At 50.2% G+C, this 22,272-nt stretch overlaps 1 protein-coding gene across 3 annotated transcripts in view; it reads right to left on the bottom strand.

The window, feature by feature from the left end:
* Positions 1–22,272, bottom strand: part of LOC140396258 (interleukin-17 receptor A-like) — a 94,736-nt gene that overhangs the window by 42,483 nt on the left and 29,981 nt on the right. For all 3 annotated transcript variants that reach the window (XM_072484619.1, XM_072484618.1, XM_072484620.1), the window contains exons 2-3: positions 10,902–10,926; positions 4,377–4,523 (exon numbers count right to left, since the gene is read on the bottom strand). In XM_072484619.1, the coding sequence (XP_072340720.1) occupies positions 4,377–4,523; positions 10,902–10,926 (172 nt within the window). The remainder of the gene's footprint in view (positions 1–4,376; positions 4,524–10,901; positions 10,927–22,272) is intronic.

Below are 22,272 nucleotides of genomic sequence, written 5' to 3'. Positions count from 1 at the left end.
AAGGCCTTTGACAAGGTCCCTCATGGTAGACTAGTACAAAAGGTGAAGTCACACGGGATCAGGGGTGAGCTGGCAAGGTGGATACAGAACTGGCTAGGCCATAGAAGGCAGAGAGTAGCAATGGAAGGATGCTTTTCTAATTGGAGGGCTGTGACCAGTGGTGTTCCACAGGGATCAGTGCTGGGACCTTTGCTCTTTGTAGTATATATAAATGATTTGGAGGAAAATGTAACTGGTCTGATTAGTAAGTTTGCAGACGACACAAAGGTTGGTGGAATTGCGGATAGCGATGAGGACTGTCGGAGGATACAGCAGGATTTAGATTGTCTGGAGACTTGGGCGGAGAGATGGCAGATGGAGTTTAATCCGGACAAATGTGAGGTAATGCATTTTGGAAGGTCTAATGCAGGTAGGGAATATACAGTGAATGGTAGAACCCTCAAGAGTATTGAAAGTCAAAGAGATCTAGGAGTACAGGTCCACAGGTCATTGAAAGGGGCAACACAGGTGGAGAAGGTAGTCAAGAAGGCATACGGCATGCTTGCCTTCATTGGCCGGGGCATTGAGTATAAGAATTGGCAAGTCATGTTGCAGCTGTATAGAACCTTAGTTAGGCCACACTTGGAGTATAGTGTTCAATTCTGGTCGCCACACTACCAGAAGGATGTGGAGGCTTTAGAGAGGGTGCAGAAGAGATTTACCAGAATGTTGCCTGGTATGGAGGGCATTAGCTATGAGGAGCGAATGAATAAACTCGGTTTGTTCTCACTGGAACGAAGGAGGTTGAGGGGAGACCTGATAGAGGTATACAAAATTATGAGGGGCATAGACAGAGTGGATAGTCAGAGGCTTTTCCCCAGGGTAGAGGGGTCAATTACTAGGGGGCATAGGTTTAAGGTGAGAGGGGCAAGGTTTAGAGTAGATGTACGAGGCAAGTTTTTTACGCAGAGGGTAGTGGGTGCCTGGAACTCGCTACCGGAGGAGGTAGTGGAAGCAGGGACGATAGGGACATTTAAGGGGCATCTTGACAAATATATGAATAGGATGGGAATAGAAGGATATGGACCCAGGAAGTGTAGAAGATTGTAGTTTAGTCGGGCAGCATGGTCGGCATGGGCTTGGAGGGCCGAAGGGCCTGTTCCTGTGCTGTACATTTCTTTGTTCTCTGTTCTTTGCATAAACAGAACTTTGCAAGTCTGGTGTACAGGGTTTAGCCTGATCTGCAAAAGTGGGACAACCTTCCTCTGTCCCTGGTGGACAAAGTCCAGACTATTAAAGTGAATATTCTTCCAAGTTTTTGTTTTAATGTCTTCCTATCTTCGTCCCTAAACCTTTCTATTGTGAGGGTTAATAGGTTTATCTCATCCTTTATTATGAGTGGGCAAGACTCCGAAGATCCGTAGGGTAGTTCTTCAATGGGATTTGCACTCAGAGGTCCTAGCATTGCCAAATTTGCTTCTCTATTATTGGGTGGCCAATGCGGAGACGATGCTGTGGTGGTGCAGTGACCCAGGTTCTGTATGGGAACAGATAAAAGCAAGGTGTGTAGGGGGTCTAATCTGGGTGTATTGGTGACAATCTCACTTCCGTTTTCTCCAGCTAGGTACTCCTCGAACCCAGTGGTCTGTCTACTTCACGGATATGGAGACAATTCAGGCAGCATTTTAAGCTTGGAGCTGTGTCGAGGCTGGCCCCCATTTGTGCCAATCATTTATTTGAGCCGTCAAGATTGGATGTCACATTTGGGGTGTAGAGATTGAGAGATTGGTTTATAGAACGACGGTTAGCCAGCTTGGGGGAATTGTCGGCGAAGTTTGAGCTTTGGGGGGGGGGGGGGGGGGGGGGAGAAGAGAGAAGAGGAGGCGGGCAACTCATTCAGGTGCTTTCAGATGAGGAATGTTATACGGATGGCCTTCCCAACATTTCCAATTCACCTAACAAGCATGTCTTTTGGGACTTGTGGGAGGAAACCCACGCAGACATGGGGAGAACATACAGACTGCGCACAGACAGTGACCCAAGCCCGGGATTTGAACGCGGGTCCCTGGCGCTGTGAATCAACAGTGCTAACCACTGTGCTACTGTGCGGTGGACGGGGTGGGTATGTTTGCTGGGTTTTTTGTCATGTTGGCTTTGTTTAAAAAAGGAGGTCGGCAGAAAACGGGTAATTATAGGCCGGTAAGCTTAACTTCGGTTGTAGGGAAAATGCTGGAATCTATCATTAAGGAGGAAATAGCGGGGCACGTGGAGGGAAATTGTCCCATTGGGCAGACGCAGCATGGGTTCACAAAGGGTAGGTCGTGTCTGACTAATTTGGTAGAATTGTTTGAGGACGTTACCAGTGCAGTAGATAACGGGGAGCCAATAGATGTGGTATATCTGGATTTCCAGAAAGCTTCTGACAAGGTGCCACACAAAAGGTTGCTGCATAAACTAAAGATGCATGGCACTGAGGGTAAAGTGGTAGCATGGATAGAGGATTGGTTAACTAACAGAAAGCAGAGAGTGGGGATAAATGGGTGTTTCTCTGGTTGGCAACCTGTAACTAGTGGGGTCCCTCAAGGATCAGTGTTGGGCCCGCAGTTGTTCACAATTTACATAGACGATTTGGAGTTGGGGACCAAGTGCAATGTGTCAAAGTTTGCAGACGACACTAAGATGAGTGGTAAAGCAAAAAGGGCAGAGGATACCGGAAGTCTGCAGAAGGATTTGGATAGGTTAGGTGAATGGGCTAGGGTCTGACAGATGGAATTCAATGTTGCCAAGTGTGAGGCTATCCATTTTGGGAGGAAAAACAGCAGAACGGTAAGATGTTAAAACATGCTGCTGTGCAGAGGGACCTGGGTGTGCTGGTGCACGAGTTGCAAAAAGTTGGTGTGCAGGTGCAACAGGTGATTAAGAAGGCTAATCGAGTTTTGTCTTTCATTGCTAGAGGGATGGAGTTCAAGACTAGTGAGGTTATGCTGCAATTGTATAGGGTGTTGGTGAGGCCGCATCTGGAGTATTGTGTTCAGTTTGGTCTCCTTACCTGAGAAAAGACATATTGGCACTGGAGGGAGTGCAGAGGAGATTCACTAAGTTGATCCCAGAGTTATGGGGATTAGATTATGACGAGAGGTTGAGTAGACTGGGACTGTACTCATTGGAGTTTAAAAGGATGCGGGGGGATCTTATTGAGACATATAAAATTATGAAGGGAATAGATAGGATAGATGCAGGCAGGTTGTTTCCACTGGTCGGGGAAAGCAGAACTAGGGGGCATAGCCTCAAAATAAAGGGAGGTAGATTTAGGACGGAGTGTAGGAGGAACTTCTTCACCCAAAGGGTTGTGAATCTCTGGAATTCCTTGCCCAGTGAAGCAGTTGAGGCTCCTTCTTTAAACGTTTTTAAGAAAAAGATAGATCCCTTTCTAAAGAATAAAGGGATTCGGGGATATGGTGTAAGGGCCGGAGAGTGGAGCTGAATCCACAAAGATCAGCCATGATCTCATTAAATGGCGGAGCAGGCTTGAGGGGCCAGATGGCCTACTCCTGTTCCTAGTTCTTATGTGTATCATCAGCTGTGGGAATTAAGGGTTTTTGTTGTAAAATTTATTGTAAAATGGAACATCTCTAATAAAAATATTTTTTGAAAGCTATGATCTTACTGCATGGCAGGCAGGCTAGAGTGGTTAATAGCTTATTTCTGCTCCTACTTTTTTGTATTTAATCTTGGGATGTATGTAAGCAGTTTAAAGGAGAATTTCCTAAACTAGCACAGCAGGTGGGGAAATTTGACGTGCAGTCATTTTTTCTAAAATTCTTTGACCTTTTCACTTGTTGCAGTAAAGGACGATAGAAAGGTGCTGGTAATGCCTTAGAGAAAGTTTATAGCTTCAATGCTGAAAAACTACAATGGCAGGTGGATGGGTAAGATACTAGACTCGAATTAGTTATTGGGAAGTAAAGGCCATCGATGATAATCATCAAGAAATCCAATTGAGAATTTAGAAGAAACTCCTTTACCTAAAGAGTGCAAGAATGTGGAACTCACTACAAGTGTGGCTGAAATGAATGGGATACATGCTTTGAAGGAGAAGTTCGACAAGTATGAGGAAGAAGGGAATAGAGGATTATAACGATGGTTTAGATGAGGAAAGATGGGAGGAGGCTTGAGTGGATCATAAATTCTGGCACTGGTCCGGTCAAAAGATACGTTTCTTATGGAGATGAAAATCACTCCTGAACAAGCTGCAGCTGGCTGGAGTGTGACAGCCCATCGTCACTTCACACAGCTATCCCTTCAACTACAGGCAACAAAACACAAGATAGCAAAACGAGAGGAACTCACCAAAATCCACCCACTCCAAAGAATTTGTTTTGCTTTTGTATGCTTACCATCTGTTCCCAACCTCCAGCTGATGTGCAGTCTCGGCTCTGAGACTCCAGATGCAACCTCTTTCTTGGTTATATTAACATGTAGGTCCTTGGGAAATGAAGGTGTCCAGTTGGAAGGTTTCAACCAGCTGATATCCAAACAGCCATCTAGTCATGGAAATACAACATATTTTTTCTACTTTGTTAGTCAATTCTAACTGGAAAATAAATGATTTTAAAAACATGCCACTCTCCAATTTCTGAATGTAGTACTACTAAGCTAGGAACACAACTGCTGCACAGAAGTGGAGGCCAGGCCTTTCCTCTCAAGTTGGGAAAAACTTCCAGAGGTGCCCCCTTCTGGTCAGTATTTTAGGATGGGCATCGGTACTGGTCCATGGGTCAGTTGCCCATCCTGCCCTCAGCCAAAAGAGATAGCGATGGGACTTCCGGGTGCGGCTATGCAGAGCTAGGTCGCATATTCGGTAGCTCCCGATTGGAACGGGCTTTTGGGCTCTTTTACAGGGCCCCCACTGCATTTGTTTGACATTTCCGTGTGGCAAGAAGACTGCAACATTCCCCCGACAGTGTCCCCCAGGAATGTTATGTCTTTTGGCTACCAGACCCGGCAGAAACAGTAAAAGATTTGGCTGCAACAGGATAAACAGGGCCTCTTCCAGCATGCAGGCGGGGGAAGGGCAAGCTTAAAGCTGCAAACTGACCTGAGGGCCTTTATCAAATGTGAATTCTAACAGCAGAGGGAACAACTGTGAAAAGATCTCACCAATGCCACTGAAGAAGCGGGGACGAGGCTTCCGGTGGCAGCCATGGAGGAGTAGGTCGCGCATTCGGCAGCTCCCGTCTGGAACGGACTCTTAGACCTTTTTCAGGAGTTTCCACAGACATTTTGGGGCAGATTGGTGAAGCGAACACTGCCAAAAGGATTCCCTCTCGAGACTTCCGGTTGTGGCTATGCGGAGCTAAGTCGCACATTCGGCAGCTCCCGCAAAAATGGACTTTTGGGCTCTTTTCAGGGCCCCCAAGGGCACTTTTCCGACGTTTCCCGGTGTGGGAAGGAGTTAATAATAGCTCCCCGTCAGTATATGGCTTTAACTAGGAGCGGGGTGACAAAAAAGGTGGTGGTGGACCAGACGAAGGGAGGGAAGGACAAAATGGCGGCAGGCGGAGACCAGGCAGCGTGGAGGCAGTGGGCGGAGGAGCAACAGGAGGGTATCCAGCGCTGCCTCAGAGATTAAAACGGACCTGCTAGAGCCGATGAAGGCTTCTATTGATAAGCTGCTGGAGAAACAGACGGCCCAGGGGGTGGCGATCCGAGAGGCTCAACAAAAGATCTCTGACAATGAGGACGAGATCTTAGTCCTGGCGGTAAAGGTGGAGGCGCACAAGGCGCTCCACAAGAAATGGCAGGAGCGGTTCGAGGAGATGGAGAATCGGTCGAGGCGGAGGAATCTGCGGATTCTGGGCCTCCCGGAGGGGCTGGACATGGGGGCCTATGTGGTCACCATGTTGACCTCACTGACGGGAGCAGGGTCCTTCCAGGGGCCCCTGGAGCTGGAAGGGGCCCATAGAGTGTTAGCGAGGAGGACCAAGGCTAACGAGCCTCCGCGGGCGGTGCTGGTGCGGGTCCATCGGTTCGTCGATCGGAAGTGTGTGCTCAGGTGGGCCAAGAAGGAGAGGAGCAGTGGGTGGGAGAACGCGGAGGTTCGGATATATCAGGACTGGAGTGCGGAGGTGGCGAAGAGGAGGGCCGGGTACAATCGAGCGAAGGCGGTGCTGCACAGGAAGGGGGTGAAGTTTGGCATGTTGCAGCCGGCGCGACTGTGGGTTACCTACAAGGACCGGCACCATTATTTTGAGTCTCCGGAGGAGGCGTGGGCCTTTGTTCAGGCCGAGAAGCTGGACACAGACTGAGGGTCGGGATGGGCGATTGGGGACTGCGGTGGATATGTTATGCCTATTTTTGGTTCGGTGGACGGGGGCCTTTGCATTGTTTTGGGTTTCTTTTTCTCTGTGATTTTCTCTTTCGGGTTGGGGAGGGTGGATGGGGCGGGTTGGGCACTGTTTTGGTTGGTGGCGCGGCCTGGTAGGTGGAGAGCGTGGGATTTTTTCCCGCGCCGAAGACTGGGGGGGGGGGGGCTGGACCGGGGCGGGGAAGCGAGGATTGTTTCCCGCGCTTACAACGGAGGGGAAGAGCCTGTGAATGGGGAGCGGGAGAGGAGGGTGTGCTACACAATGGGAGGAGTCGAAGGGGAGGCGGGAGTGGCCGGAGTCAGCAGGAGTCAGCTGACTTGCGGAAGTGAAATGGGGGGAGTAAACCAGCTAGGATGGGTCCTAGCCCCGGGGCGGAGGGGGGGGGGTGATCGAATTGCTGCTGCTAAGATCAAGGAGGAGCTGGAGCGAGTGGGGTGGGTCGAGACGTGGGTATGCCGCTGTGGGGAACGGGCCGGGTGTGGGGTGCGGGCGCGTGGCTGGCCGAGGAGGGGGTCATGGCTAGTCGGCGGGGGAGGGGGCGGGTAGCCCCCTGATCCGGCTGATAACCTGGAATGTAAGGGGACTGAATGGGCTGGTTAAGCGGGCCCGTGTACCTGAAGGGGCTCAAGGCGGATGTGGTTATGCTCCAGGAGACACACCTGAAGGTGGCAGACCAGGTAAGACTGAGGAAAGGGTGGGTAGGTCAGGTGTTTCACTCGGGGCTGGATAAGTTGCAGGGAGAAAGGGTGGTACTGGTCAATGTGTATGCTCCGAACTGGGACGATGTGGGTTTTATGAGGCGTATGTTGGGTCGGATCCCAGAATGGAAGTGGGGGGGCCTGATAATGGGGGGAGACTTTAACATGGTGTTGGATCCTGCACTGGATCGCTCCAGGTCTAGGACGGGTAGGAAGCCGGCGGCGGCTAGAGTGTTGAGGGGATTTATGGACCAAATGGGAGGGGTGGACCTGTGGAGATTTGCAAAGCCCGGGGCTAGGGAATTTTCATTCTTCTCACATGTCCATAAGGCTTATTCTCGAATCGACTTTTTCATTTTGAATAGGGCGCTGATAGCGAGAGTAGAGGATACCGAGTATTCGGCAATAGCCATTTCGGACCACGCCCCGCATTGGATGGACTTGGAGATGGGGGAGGAGAGGCTGTGGCGCTTGGAGGTGGGGCTGTTGGCGGACGAGGAGGTGAGCAAGCGGGTCCGAGGATGTATAGAGAGGTACTTGGAGACCAACGATAACGGGGAGGTCTGAGTGGGGATGGTATGGGAGGCACTGAAGGCGGTGGTGAGGGGAGAGCTGATCTCCATCAGGGCCCACAAGGAGCGGAGGGAGCGGGGGGGAGAGGGAGAGGCTGGTGGGGGAGATGGTGAGGGTAGACAGGAGGTATGCGGAAGAACCTGAGGAAGGATTGTTGAGGAAGAGGCACAGCCTCCAGGCCGAATTTGACCTGGTGACCACCAGGAAGGCGGAGGCGCAGTGGAGGAAGCCCAGGGGCAGTCTACGAGTATGGGGAAAAGGCAAGCCGGATGCTGGCGCATCAGCTTCGGAAGCGGGACGCAGCTAGGGAGATCGGGGGAGTTAAGGACAGGGGAGGGAGCGTGGTGCGGAGTGGGGTTGGCATCAATGGGGTCTTCAGTGACTTCTACGAGGAATTGTACCGATCCGAGCCCCCACTGGAGGAGGGAGGGATGGGCCATTTCCTGGACCAATTGAGGTTTCCAAAGGTGGAAGAGGGACTGGTGGCGGGACTGGGGGCCCCAATTGGGCTGGAGGAGCTGATCAAAGGGATCGGAAGCATGCAGACGGGGAAGGCACTGGGGCCGGACGGTTTCCCGGTCGAGTTCTATAAAAAATATATGGACCTGTTGGGCCCGCTGTTAGTTAGGACCTTTAATGAGGCAAGGGAGGGGGGGGCTTTACCCCCGATGATGTCCCGGGCACTGATCTCCTTGATCCTGAAGCGGGACAAGGATCCCCTGCAATGTGGGTCTTACAGACCGATTTCCTTGCTAAATGTAGATGCCAAGGTGCTGGCGAAGGTCTTAGCCACGAGGATTGAGGATTGTGTGCCGCAGATCATCCATGAAGACCAGACGGGGTTTGTGAAGGGGAGCCAGTTGAACGCGAATGTGCGGAGGCTTTTGAACGTTATCATGATGCCGGCAAGGGAGGGGGAGGCGGAGACAGTGGTGGCGATGGACGCTGAGAAAGCCTTCGATAGGGTAGAGTGGGGGTACCTGTGGGAGGTGCTGAAGAGGTTCGGGTTTGGGGAGGGGTTTGTCAGGTGGGTTAGGCTGTTGTATGAGGTCCCGATGGAGAGTGTGGCCACAAATAGGAGGAGGTCCGAGTACTTTCGGTTGCACCGAGGGACGAGACAGGGGTGTCCCCTGTCCCCCCTGCTCTTCGCACTGGCGATTGAACCCCTGGCTATGGCACTGAGAGAGTCGAGGAACTGGAGGGGGTTGGTGCAGGGTGGGGAGGAGCATAGGGTGTCGCTTTATCCGGACGACCTGCTGCTCTATGTGGCGGACCCGGTGGGAGGAATGCCAGAGGTAATGAGGATCCTTAGGGAATTCGGGGACTTTTCGGGGTACAAGCTCAATATGGGGAAGAGCGAGCTGTTCGTAGTTCAGCTAGGGGACCAGGAGAGGGGGATTGGCGAGCTCCCACTTAAAAGGGCGGAGAGGAGTTTCAGATATTTGGGGGTCCAGGTGGCTAGGAGCTGGGGGGCCCTGCATAGGCTTAACTTTACAAGGCTGGTGGAGCAAATGGAGGAGGAGTTCAAGAGGTGGGACGCGTTGCCGCTGTCCCTGGCGGGTAGGGTGCAGTCAATCAAAATGACGGTGCTCCCAAGGTTTTTGTTCCTGTTCCAGTGCCTCCCCGTGTTTATCCCGAAGGCTTTTTTCAGGCGGGTTAACAGGAGTATAATGGGGTTTGTGTGGGCGCGAGGGACTCAGAGGGTGAGAAGGGTGTTCCTGGAGCGGAGTAGAGATCGGGGGGGGGGGGGGGGGGCTGGCGCTGCCCAACCTCTGTGGGTACTACTGGGCTGCCAATGCGACAATGGTGTGCAAGTGGGTGATGGAGGGGGAGGGGGCTGCATGGAGACGGCGTCCTGTGTGGGTACGAGTCTGGGGGCGCTGGCAACGGCGCCGCTGCCGCTCCCTCCAAGGAGGTATACCACGAGTCCGGTGGTGGTGGCGGCCCTCAAAATTTGGGGGCAGTGGAGGCGGCATAGGGGGCAAGTTAGTGCCTCGGCGTGGACCCATTACGGGGGAACCACCGGTTCGCCCCAGGAAGAACAGGTGGAGGGTTTTCGGGGTGGCACAGGGTAGGCATACGAAAGGTGGGGGACCTGTTTGTGGATGGGAAGTTCGCGAGCTTGGGTGAGCTGGAGGAGAAGTATGGGCTCCCCCCGGGGAACACCTTCAGGTACTTACAGGTAAGGGCGTTTGCCAGACGGCAGGTGGTGGAATTCCCACGGCTACTGCCACACACCGTACAGGACAGGGTGCTCTCGGGGGGGGGGGGGGGGGGGGGGGGGGGGAGTGGGGAAGATCTCGGAAACTTACCAGGTGATGCAGGAGGAGGAGGAGGCCTCGGTGGTGGAGTTGAAAGGTAAGTGGGAGGAGGAGTTGGGAGAGGAGATCGAAGAGGGGACGTGGGCAGATGCCCTAGGGAGGGTGAATTCTTCCTCTTCATGCGCGAGGCTCAGCCTCATACAGTTTAAGGTGCTGCACAGGGCACACATGACCGGGACAAGGATGAGCAGGTTCTTTGGGGGTGAGGACAGGTGTGTTAGGTGCTCAGGGAGCCCAGCAAATCACACCCATATGTTCTGGGCATGCCCAGCGCTGGAGGAATTTTGGAAGGGCGTAGCAAGGACGGTGTCGAGGGTGGTAGGATCCAGGGTCAAACCGGGCTGGGGGCTCGCAATATTTGAGGTGGCAGAGGAGCCGGGAGTGCAGGAGGCGAAAGAGGCCGGAATTCTGGCCTTTGCGTCCCTGGTAGCCCGGCGAAGGATTCTCCTTCAGTGGAAAGATACGAGGCCCCCAAGCGTGGAATCCTGGATCAGCGATATGGCAGGGTTCATTAAATTGGAGAGGGTGAAAGTCGCCTTGAGAGGGTCGGTACAAGGGTTCTTTAGGCGGTGGCAACCGTTCTTAGACTTTGTGGCAGAACGATAGACATTGGTCAATGGCAGCAGCAGCTCGGGGGTGGGGGGTTACTTTATTTTTGTTTATGTTATTTACACTGGAAGGGTCTGTTGGGGTTTATACACCTGTTGTCTTAAGTCGGGGTGTTAATGTTAATTTATTATTTAGGTACGGGGGAGGGGGGGATTGTTGGGTTGCTTTTTTAGATTGTGTTTTGTACTTAACCCTGTTGGGTTCTTTGTTCTTTCTCATTTTGTTATTGATATTTTATGAAAACCTTTAATAAAAATTATTTTTTAAAAAAAGAGATAGTGATGGTGGAACAATGATGGGCCATTTAAGGTCTTCAAAATAAAATAACATTTTATAATGCTAATGGTACTTACCAGTGTGAACAGTACAATCCAGGTTCTGTTCGAAAAAAGAAAAACAAAAAGAGATATTTCATGTATGAGAAAATGTAACACTATGTTTAAGACAGTTATGAGTCCTGAACAGAATTGCCGGAGAGTCACTTAATAATTGATATTCAGTGAGGTAATATTTTTGGCCTCTTTATTTTTAAGAACAGGAAGTGTATTTGCCACATTATGTATGATACGTATTTATTTCCCTTCCCCTTTGTTCACCGGATATACAATATATGACATCATTTGGCATGAAACACCCAATTCTGGACCTATAAACAGACACAACCAGTTTAATAGCTTTTGATGTTGTTGGTGGTGGGAGGACTATTGGCTGGAACACTGGAAAAGCCTCTAGCTCACCTTTGACTATGTGCCATAGGAGCTTCAATGTCCATAATCCCAAGCAGGATCAAATTTTGGTTTCACGCCTCCCTTCTCAGTACTGTACAGGATTATCAGCTTTGATAACGTGTTTAGGTTCTGGACTGTGGGTTAAATCTACAATTTTCAGATTAATAGCTGAGAAAGTTACTCACTGAACCAGCCCAAAACAATTCATTTTAAAACATGAAGATTATGAGGAAGTTTATTACGACATTCAAACTTCCTTGATAAGACGGTTTTCAATTTAATTTTGTTGGTGCAGTCAACAAAGCATCATGTCCTGAAACACACAACATTGCACAACCTCTGATGACTCACAAACACACTTCTGGCTTGGAAATTCCCTACCCATTTTGTCCAGTGTGACAAAATATAAGGGCCCCATTATCCAAATTTGCATTTTTTGCCACAGGTTCTCATTGTCAGGAATGCATTATTGGGAAATGACTCACCTCTTCACAGATATTACTAAATTAACATCCACGTTACAGCGAAGTCATTCCACACCCAATCAGAAAAAAATAGGCGCATTAAATCTATGTATCCCTGACTTAGAATTCAGTGTACTTTTTGCTGTTGAAACATTTTGTAGGGGAGACAGTTGTAACCAAGAAAAATACACTCCCCAGACCATGGTGAAAGGAGGTGAAAGGAGGTAATTCAGACATTCCAAGGATTTAAAATTGATAAGGAGGAGTTGGATGGGCTCTCTGTAAAGTTGCAAATGCACCTGGACCGGATGAGATGCATCCAAGGATACTGCGTGAGTGGAAATTGTGGAGGCACTGGCCATAAATCATCTTCCTTCGACTCAGGGGGAGCTGCTAGGGGCCCGTAGAATTGTAAATGTCCCCGTGTTCAAAAAATGAAGTAAAGATGAACACAAGTACAGGCCAGTCAGTTTGACTTCAGTGGTGGGGAAACGCCTGGAAACAATTATTTGGGGCAAAATTAAGAGACACATTGACAAATATGGGTGAATTAAGGGGAGTTAATATGGATTTCTTAAGGGAAAGTTGTGCCCAAACAATTTACTGGGGTTTTTGATGAGGATTTATGAGGTCAATGTTGTTGAAGGACTTCCAAAAGACATCTGATGCAGAACCACATAACAGAGTTGTGACCAAAGTTATAGCTCATGGAATAAAAGGGAAAGTAGAAACATGGATACAAAATTTACCGAGCGACAGGAAACATTGAGTATTGATGTTTTTTGGGCTAGAGGAAGGTTTGTAGTGGAGTTCCCCAGGGGTTAGTCTTGGGATTTTTGCTATTAACGAGCTAGACCTTGGTATACAGGGCACAATTTAAAATTTGTGGATGATACAAAACTTGGAAACATTGCAAACTTTTTTTTGCTTTATTCGTTCACGGGATGTAAGCATCGCTGGCTGGACCACCATTTATTGCCCATCCCTGAGGGTATTTAAGAGTGAACCACATTGCTATGGGCCTGGAGTCACATGTAGGCCAGACCAGGACAGAATGACAGATTTCCTTCCCTAAAGGAAGGAGTGAACCAGATGGGTTTTTACGACAATCACAAATGGTTTCATAGTTGTCATTAGACTTTTAGTTCCAGATTTTTATTGAATTCAAATTCCACCATCTGGTGGTATTCGAACACAGGTACCATCTAGAAGATGCACTGCAGTAACTCACCAAGGTTCCTTAGACAGCACCTTCCAAACCCACAATCACTACTATCTAGAATGATAAGAGCAGCAGATACCTGGGACCCCCAACACCTGGAGGTTTCCCTCCACCCTGGCTTGGAAATTTAACGCTGTTTGTTCACCGTCACAGGGGCAATATCCTGGAACTCCATCCCTAACAACACTGTGGATGTATCTACACCTCAGGGACTGCAGGGGTTCAAGAAAGAAGCTCACCACCATCTTCTGAAGGGCAACTAGGGTTGGGCAATAAATGTTGGTCTAACCAGCGACGCCCACATTGCATAAATGAATAAATGTTTTTTATAAACTGCCTGTGGGCAGCATGGTGGCGCAGCAGTTAGCATTGCAGCCTCACGCGCCGAGGACCCAGGTTAGGTTCCGAACCCCGGTCACTGTTCGGATGGAGTTCGCACATTCTCCACGTTTCTGCATGGATCTCACCCCAACAACCCAAAGATTTTTTTTTTTTCATAATATTTTATTGAGGTATTTGAAAATTTTTATACCAGTAACATGAACAATGACATCAACATGGTAAAATGAACATTTCTCCCCCCCAGCCCAATCTTCACCCTGTTATGGGTCAGGGTTTAGAGAAGCCCAAAGTGTATCATGGAGTTCACCTGACCCACAACTTTTAATAGATTGTGGTATGGGGAGCGCACGGCCCACTCTACAGGTGGGGTACAGCAGAAATAGAAACATATTTTTTAAAGCAAAACAATGTTTATTCTATGAACTCAAAGTTAACCTTTTTAAAACATACAGTGAACATCTTAGCAACCATCTTAGCAGCACGGTAGCATTGTGGATAGCACAATTGCTTCACAGCTCCAGGGTCCCAGGTTCGATTCCGGCTTGGGTCACTGTCTGTGCGGAGTCTGCACATCGTGTGTGCGTGGGTTTCCACCGGGTGCTCCGGTTTCCTCCCACAGTCCAAAGATGTGCAGGTTAGGTGGATTGGCCATGATAAATTGCCCTTAATGTCCAAAAATTGTCCTTAGCATTGGGTGGGGTTACTGGGTTATGGGGATAGGGTGGAGGTGTTGACCTTGGGTAGGGTGCTCTTTCCAAGAGCCGGTGCAGACTCGATGGGCCGAATGGCCTCCTTCTGCACTGTAAATTCTATGATAATCTATGATAATCAATTCAAATACAACCCCCAAAGAATACAACATTAAGTAACCCTTAATAACTTCCCAAACAACATCCAGAAGACAAAAGAAACACCTTTTAACAGAAGCACATTAGGTTTACATTCACTACTGAGAACATTTATAATGCTGAATTCACCAAATGATCAAGAGATAGTCTTTTCATGGCAGAGAGATCAATAGTACACCTGCTCTGTCTGGCTTCAGCTCCAACACTGAAAACAAAACTAAACCACACCCTGCAGCAAACAGCCTAAAACAAAAGTAAAAAAGCTGACAGACAGCCCAGCTCCACCCACTCTGACATCACTGCAGTAGTAAACATCCATTTCTCACTACAGATATTTATATACGCACCAATTTATAAACACCCATTTCTTAAAGGTACTCTCACATGACAACCCACCTTAACCATACAACAACAATCCACCCCCCCCCTTGGAGTACTGCATCTGCTGACATTTTAATTTTCCCCGAGAAAGGCGACGAACGGCTGCCACCTCCGGGTGAACCCTAACATTGACCCTCTTAAGGCGAACTTTATTTTCTCGAGACTAAGAAACCCAGCCACGTCACTAACCCAGGTCTCTACACTCGGGGACTTCGAGTCCCTCCACAATAACAAGATCCATCTCCAGGCTACCAGGAAGGCAAAGGCCAAGATGCTGGCCTCTTTCGCCCCCTTAACTCCCGGATCTTCTGACACTCCAAAGATCGCTACCTCTGGACTCGACACCACCCGTGTTTTTAGCACCGTGGACATTGCCTTATCAAAATCCTGCCAAAACCCTCCAAGCTTCGGGCATGCCCAAAACATATGGACATGATTTGCTGGGCTTCCCACGCACCTTGCACACCTACCCTCATCCCCGAAGAACTTACTCGTCCTGGCCACTGTCGTGTGTGCCCGGTGGACTACCTTAACCTGGTGCATGATGAGGAGGTATTAACCCTGCTTAGGGCATCCGTCCTTCGACCCGCCTCTATCTCTCCTCCTAGCTCGTCCTCCCACTTGCCCTTAAGCTCCTCCACCGGGGTTTCTTCTGCCTCCAAAAGCTCCTGGTAAATAACCGATACCTTCCCCTCTCCCACCAAGGTACTGGAAACTACTCTATCCTGTATCCCCCGTGACAGCAGCAGCAGAAAGGCCGGCACCTGTTTCCTCAGGAAGTCACGCACCTGCAAATACCTAAAACCATTCCCTGCTGGCAATTTAAATTTATCCTCCAAAGCTTTCAAGCTATAAATAGATCCCCCATCCTTCCAATTCCTGCCCTCCGCCAACTCCGGAACCTGCCATCTAGCTTACCCGGTACAAACCTGTGGTTATTATAAATCGGGGTCCAAATCGATGCTCCCTCCACTCTCTTATATCTCCTCCATTGCCCCCAGATCCTCAGAGCCACCACTACCACTGGACTTGTGGAGTATAGGGCCAGCGAGAACGGCAGAGGTGCCGTTACCAATGCTCCCAGACTGGTGTCTTTACACGACACCGCCTCCATGCCGACCCCTCCCCCACTACCCACTTCCTAATCATGGCTATATTAGCCGCCCAGTAGTAATTGCAGAGGTTCGGCAGCACAACCCACCCTCCCCCCGACAGCGCTCCAGCAACACCTTCTACACTCGCTGGGTTTTATTCACCCACACAAAGCCCAATATAATCTTATTCACCCGCTTGAAAAAGGCCTTTGGGATGAAGATGGGGAGGCACTGAAAGACAAACAGAAATCTGGGGATTACCGTCATTTTCACGGTCTGTACTCTCCCCGCCAGTGATAGCGAGAGCATGTCCCATCTCTTGAAGTCCCCTTCCATTTGTTCTACCAACCAGGATAGGTTTAACTTGTGCAGTACCTCCCATTCCCGGGCCACCTGGATTCCCAGATATCGAAAACTCTTCCCTACCATTCTAAGCAGCAATTCTCCCAGTCTCTTCTCCTGTCCTATTGCCTGGATCGCAAACATCTCGCTTTTTCCCATGTTCAATTTATACCCCGAAAAGTTGCCAAATTGCCCCAAGATTCGCATAACTTCCCCTATCCCCTCCAACGTGTCCGAAATGTACAAGAGCAGGTCATTTGCGTAGAGCGAGACCCAGTGCTCCACCGCCCACCGAACCAGCCCTTTCCAGTTCCTAGAGGCTTTTATCGCCATGGCCAATGGCTCTATGGCCAGAGCAAACAGTAATGGGGAGAGGGGGCACCCTTGCCTCGTTGCTCGGTGTAGTTTTAAATACCCCGACCTCAGCCGGTTCGTACGCACACTCGCTACTGGTGCCTGATAGAGCAACTGCACCCAGTCAATAAAGCCCTCACCAAACCCAAACCTTCCCAGCGCCTCCCACAGGTAATTCCACTCCACCCAATCAAAAGCCTTCTCCGCATCCATCGCTACCACCACCTCCGGCTCCTCTTCTTCAGAGGGCATCATAATAACATTTAGAAGCCTTCGAACGTTGGCCTCGAGTTGCCTGCCCTTACCAAATCCCGTCTGGTCTTCCCCTATCATCCCCAGGTCACAGTCCTCTATCCTTGTGGCCAGTATCTTAGCCAGCAGTTTGCATCCGCATTCAGTAGAGAAATCGGCCTGTATGACCTGCATTGCTCCGGATCCTTCTCCTGTTTCAGGATCAATGAAATCGAGGCCTGTGACATTGTTGGGGGGAGGACTCCTTTCTCTCTTGCTTCGTTAAATGTCCTCACCAGTAGTGGGCTCAATATCTCGGAAAACTTCATAGAATTCCACCGGGTAGCCGTAAGGCATGCCCTCCAGCCCCTTGATTATTTCCTCAATTTCAATTGGGGCTCCCAGCTCCTCCACCAGGTCCTCCTCTACCCCCGGGAACCTCAACCGATCCAGAAACTGCCTCATCCCTTCCACCCCAGCCAGGGGTCAGACTCATATAATTTACCCTGCGAATGCGGGAGCGGTTTATTTTGACGGTGTGAGTAGGTGGGGCAGAGGGAGGAATGGGGCAGAGGGAGGAATGGAGCCGGGCTGCGGGGCTGGGGAGGAGCAGAGGTTTCATAAATACCGGGTGCCGGTCCCAGGGCCGGAATAAGATCCTGCAGGTCACGCGCTTGAGGCTGTGGGGCTTTTATCCGGTATCAGGCCCAGTTTCGCGGCCGCCATCTTGGTTCAGCGGGGAGCAGAGTGCATGCACGGCCACCTTGCTGACAATGGAATCAGAATCCCGACAGTGAAGGAGGAGCCATTCGGCCCATCGAGTCTGCACCCACCCGTGGAAAGAACAACCTACCAACACCCACACCTATACCCATAACCCCACTTAATCATTTGGACACGAAGGGGAAATTTAGCATGACCAATCCACTTAAACTGCACATCTTTGGACTGGCAGAGCTTCAGGATTCCAGTGACCAGGAGAGAAAATGTTTGTCTCATTTGGGAAAGGTACAGGTTAAAGGGAGCCATATTTAGAGGAGGGAGGTTCTGGAAGGCGTGTGAGTGGCAATCCAAATAACAAGAATTAGAACGTAAGAATTAGGAGCAGAAAGAGGCCATTCGGACAATCAAGGCTGCTCTGCCATTCAGTAAACTCATGGCTCACCTGATCATTGTCTTAACTCCATTTTCCCCCGGCGCCCATCCTTCCTAACCCTGGACTCCCTTGTGGGTAAATGGTGTATGACACAACATTGAATACACTCAATGGCCCAGCCTCCTCTGCTCACTGGTGAAGAGAATACCACCGGCTACTGGTCCTCTGAAAGAAGCAATTTCTATTTCATCTCTGTCTTAGACCTTGATGTTTAAACTGTCCCTGCAGTTCTAGATTCCCTATCGCGAGGAAACATCCTTTCAGGACTTACCTTGCCAACCTCCCTCAGAATCTTATATATACTTCAGTAAGATAACGCTTCATTTATCTAAATGGCAATGAGTATTTGTGTAACCTGCCCAACTTTTCCTCACTGTAGGCAGCACGGTAGCACAATGGTTATCACTGTGGCTTCACAGCGCCAGGGTCCCAGGTTCGATTCCAGGCTTGGGTCAAAATCTGTGTGGAGTCTGCACGTTCTCACAGTGTCACTGTGGGTTTCCTCTGGTGCTTCAGTTTCCTCCCACAAGTCCTGAAAGATGTGCTTGTTAGGTAAATTGGACATTCTGAATTCTCCCTCAGTGTACCCGAACAGGCACCGGAGTGTGGCGAGCTGATTGAGGTCTACAAAATTATGTGGGGCACAGACAGAGTGGATAGTCAGAGACTTTTTCCCCAGGGTAGAGGGGTCAATTACTAGAGGGCATAGGTTTAAGGTGCGAGGGGCAAGGTTTCGAGGAGAGGTACGAGGTAAGTTTTTTTTTACACAGAGGGTAGTTGGTGCCTAGAACTGGCTGCCGGAGGAGGTGGTGGAAGCAGGGACGATAGTGGCGTTTAAGGGGCATCTTGACAAATACATGAATATGATGGGAATAGAGGAATATGGACCCCGGAAGTGTACAAGATTTTAGTTTAGACGGGCAGCATTGTCGGCACAGGCTTGAAGGGCCGAAGGGCCTGTTCCTGTGCTGTACTTTTCTTTGTTCTTTGTTCTTTGTTTCTTAAACACCTCACCACCCCCGCTGGGTCCAGGACAGTATTACCGTCTCTACTTTTTACTTTACCCATCTCCCTGGCCGCCTCTCTTTTCCTGAGATGGTGCGCCAACATTCTGCTTGCCTTTTCCCCGTACTCATAGATCGCCTCCCTTGCCTTCCTCAACTGTTCCACTGCTTTCCCTGTGGTCAACAGCCCAAACTCCACCTATAACCTCCGCCTCTCCCTCAGTAGCCCTGGGTCCGGGGACTCAGAGTATCTCCTGTCCACCTGGAGTATCTCCTCCACTAATCTATCCCTCTCAGCCCGTTCTGCCTTTTCTCTGTGGACCCGCATTGAGATTAATTCCCCTCTGACTACGGCCTTCAAAGCTTCCCAGACCGTCGCTGCAGAGACCTCCCCATACCATTTGTTTCCAGGTAGTTCTGTATGGACTTGTTAACCCGTCCACAGATCGCTTCGTCCGCTAGCAACCCCACATTCAGTCTCCACAGTGGGTGTTGCCCTCTCTCTACACTAACCCGGATCCACCCAGTGCGGGGCATGATCCGACACTGCAATTGCCGAGTACTCAGTATCCACCATCTTTGGTATTAGCGCCCTGCTCAGAACAAAAATGTTGATGCGAGAGTAAACCTTGTGGACATGTGAAAAAAAGGAAAACTCCTTAGTCCTCGGCAGTGGAAACCTCCATGGGTCTACTCCCCCCATCTATTTCATAAAACCCTTCAATTTCTTTGCCGCAGCCGGCCCCCTCCCTGTCCTGGATTTTTACCGGTCCAATTCCGGATCAATGACTGTGTTGAAGTCCCCTCCCATGATCAGGTTATGTGACTCTAAGTCTGAGATCTTACCTAACACCCGCCTCATAAATTCCATGTCGTCCCAATTCGGAGCATATATGGTCACAAGTACCACTCGCACCCCTCCAGCTTCCCACTCACCATTATGTACCTACTCCCCTTGTCTGACAATTCTCCCTGCCTCGAATGCCACTCGTTTGCTGATCAAGATCGCTACCCCCTGGTCTCGGAGTCCAGTCCTGAGTGGAACACTTGGCTGACCCACCCCTTCCTTAATCTCATCTGGTCTGTAACCTTTAGGTGCGTCTCTTGTAGCATTGCCACGTCCGCCTTCAGCTCCCTCAAATGCACGAACACGCGAGCCATCTTGACCGGCCCATTCAGTCCTCTCACATTCCATGTGATCAGCCTGGATGGGGAGGCTTCCAACCCCCCTCCCCTGCCGACTAGCCATCACCCTTTTTAGGCCAGCCTCGAGCTTGCGCCCTCCGCTTCCTCGGGTCCCCACTCGGGCAGTCGCCATTCCCGACCTCCCATTTGTCCCCTAGTAACAGTTCCTCCCCTGGCAGCAAAGCAGCGCCCCCCCCCCCCCCCCCCCACCCCTAGCAACAACACTGGAAGCCCTATCCCTCAAGTCAAGCTCCAGCTTAACACCTGCTCACCCCCCCACTGTGCTTCCGAGAGTCAGCTGACCCATGCTGACTCGGTAGCTCCCACCCCTGGCACCAAGCAGTCTGTCTCCCTATTGTTCTCTCCTCTCTCCCCCCACATGAATAAATATTTTAGCATCACATTCCCCAGTTCAACAAACATCAGAAAAAACAATGAAGAAACAGTCACTTTAGAAAAATAGTCACCCAAAAAGCAAAACCAAATTCAAAGCTCATCTCCCCCCTCTAGCAAGGGACCTGCAAGACAAAACAACCTTTAACCATCCACACAGCCCATTATTTCACATAGAGCTACTTAAATTTATACAATCCAGCACCACAAATCGCCACCACAGTACTTGTCCAAGGCTTCAGTGTCTTTTAATTCGCCTCCAGCTTCATTTCTTTAATAAAGGTCGATACTTCGTCTGGCGTTTCAAAGCAGAAGGCCCGTTCCTAATGTGTGACCCACAGTCGAGCTGGGTACAGCATTCCGAACTTCACCCCCTTCTTAAAGAGGGTCGTTTTTGCCCAATTATACCCAGCTCGCCTCTTGGCCAAATCCTCTCCCAGGTCCTGACAGATGCGCAACTCTCAGTTCTCCCACTTGCTGCTCCGTTTTTTCTTGGCTCACCGCAAAACGTGTTCCTTGTCCATGAAACAGTGAAAATGTACCACCATGGCCCTTGGCGAGTCGTTCGCTCTGGGCTTCCTCTCGAGGGCTCTGTGTGCTCGGTCCAATTCCAGGGGCCGAGGGAACGCCCCAGCCCCCATCAACTTCTCTAACATGTCCGTCACATAAGCCCTCGCATCCGATCCCTCACTGCCTTCAGGGAGGCCAACAATTCTGAGATTCTGCCTCTTGGACCCATTCTCCTGGTCCTCCAGCTTCTCCTGTATTCCTTTCTGGCGGTCGTTCATCATCCCCACCTTGTTTTCCAGCACGGTTATATACTCCTCGTGCTTGGACAGCTTTTGTTCCACCTCTTGTATCACTCTCCCGTGGGTTTCACGGGAACCACTTGATCAATCGAAGCCCTAATCGGGTCCAGCGTGTCCTTCTTCAGCTTGGCAAAGCAAGCCTCGAAAAACGTCACCAGCTGCTCCGACGACCACGGTGCCATCTCCCCGTGGCTCTTGCTCTCCGCCATGGCCGCCATCGGAAGTCCCCCCACAACCCAAAGATGTGCAGTGTAGGTGAATTAGCCATGCTAAATGGCCCTTAAATTGGAAAAAAATAATTTAAAAAAAATTTAAACCCTGCCTGTGAGAATGCGGTGGAGGCAGAATCAATTGAGACGCTCAAAAGGGAATTCGACTATTAACTGAAAAGGAACAATGCAGAGGCAGACTTACACTTTAGGGGGCCCCATGCTCTCGGTTTTTCCAGGAGCCCCACGTCACACCCCATCCCCTGATGACGTGGAAGCCCAACCCCAATGACGTTAATGCTTCTGACCTTGTCCACCCTCAGCTCACACAATGCCAGGCACAGAAATCCCAAATCAATGCTTGACAGACTGGCTGCTGTAGTGCTTTATAACCTTTGAAACAACAGGGGCCCCTCATCACACCCCAGTCCCTGATGACGTGGGAGCCCAACCCCAATGATGCCAATGCTCTTCTGACTCCGTCCACCCTCAGCTCACACAATGCCAGGCACAGAATCCCCAAATCAATGCTTGACAGACTGGCTGCTGTAGTGCTTTATAACTTTTGAAACAACAAGCCTGTACTGAAATTGATAAATTGGGATGCACAATATGAAAGGCAGAGACTATAGAAACCAAAATTACTGCTCGACAGTGTAGCCACCTGGGTTGGCCACTTCCCGACTTAAAATGGAGATCCGCAAAGAATGCAGGGAAATTCAGTCAAGCCAGGAAAAACTAGCAGGTGCAAAGTTTCCTGTGTATTAGAACTTGCAGAAACCCAGACAGCACTGAAACTCACAGCCATCTGCATATTAATGAGCGATCCCCGGGAACAATTGAAACATTTAAGGTAAATAAGGCCAAGCCAGACTCCACGGCGCCAGCAGGAGCCAAGACAAAGGAAGGCCAACGGACACTCAGGAACCGCCCAGCGATCAGGGAACGGCTCCAGTATTGGA

Source organism: Scyliorhinus torazame, chromosome 19 (genome assembly GCF_047496885.1).
Source record: "Scyliorhinus torazame isolate Kashiwa2021f chromosome 19, sScyTor2.1, whole genome shotgun sequence".
In the NCBI taxonomy this organism is placed as follows: domain Eukaryota; kingdom Metazoa; phylum Chordata; class Chondrichthyes; order Carcharhiniformes; family Scyliorhinidae; genus Scyliorhinus; species Scyliorhinus torazame.
Note: the sequence above shows the minus strand (reverse complement) of the source record. Positions and strands in the feature narration are given on the sequence as shown.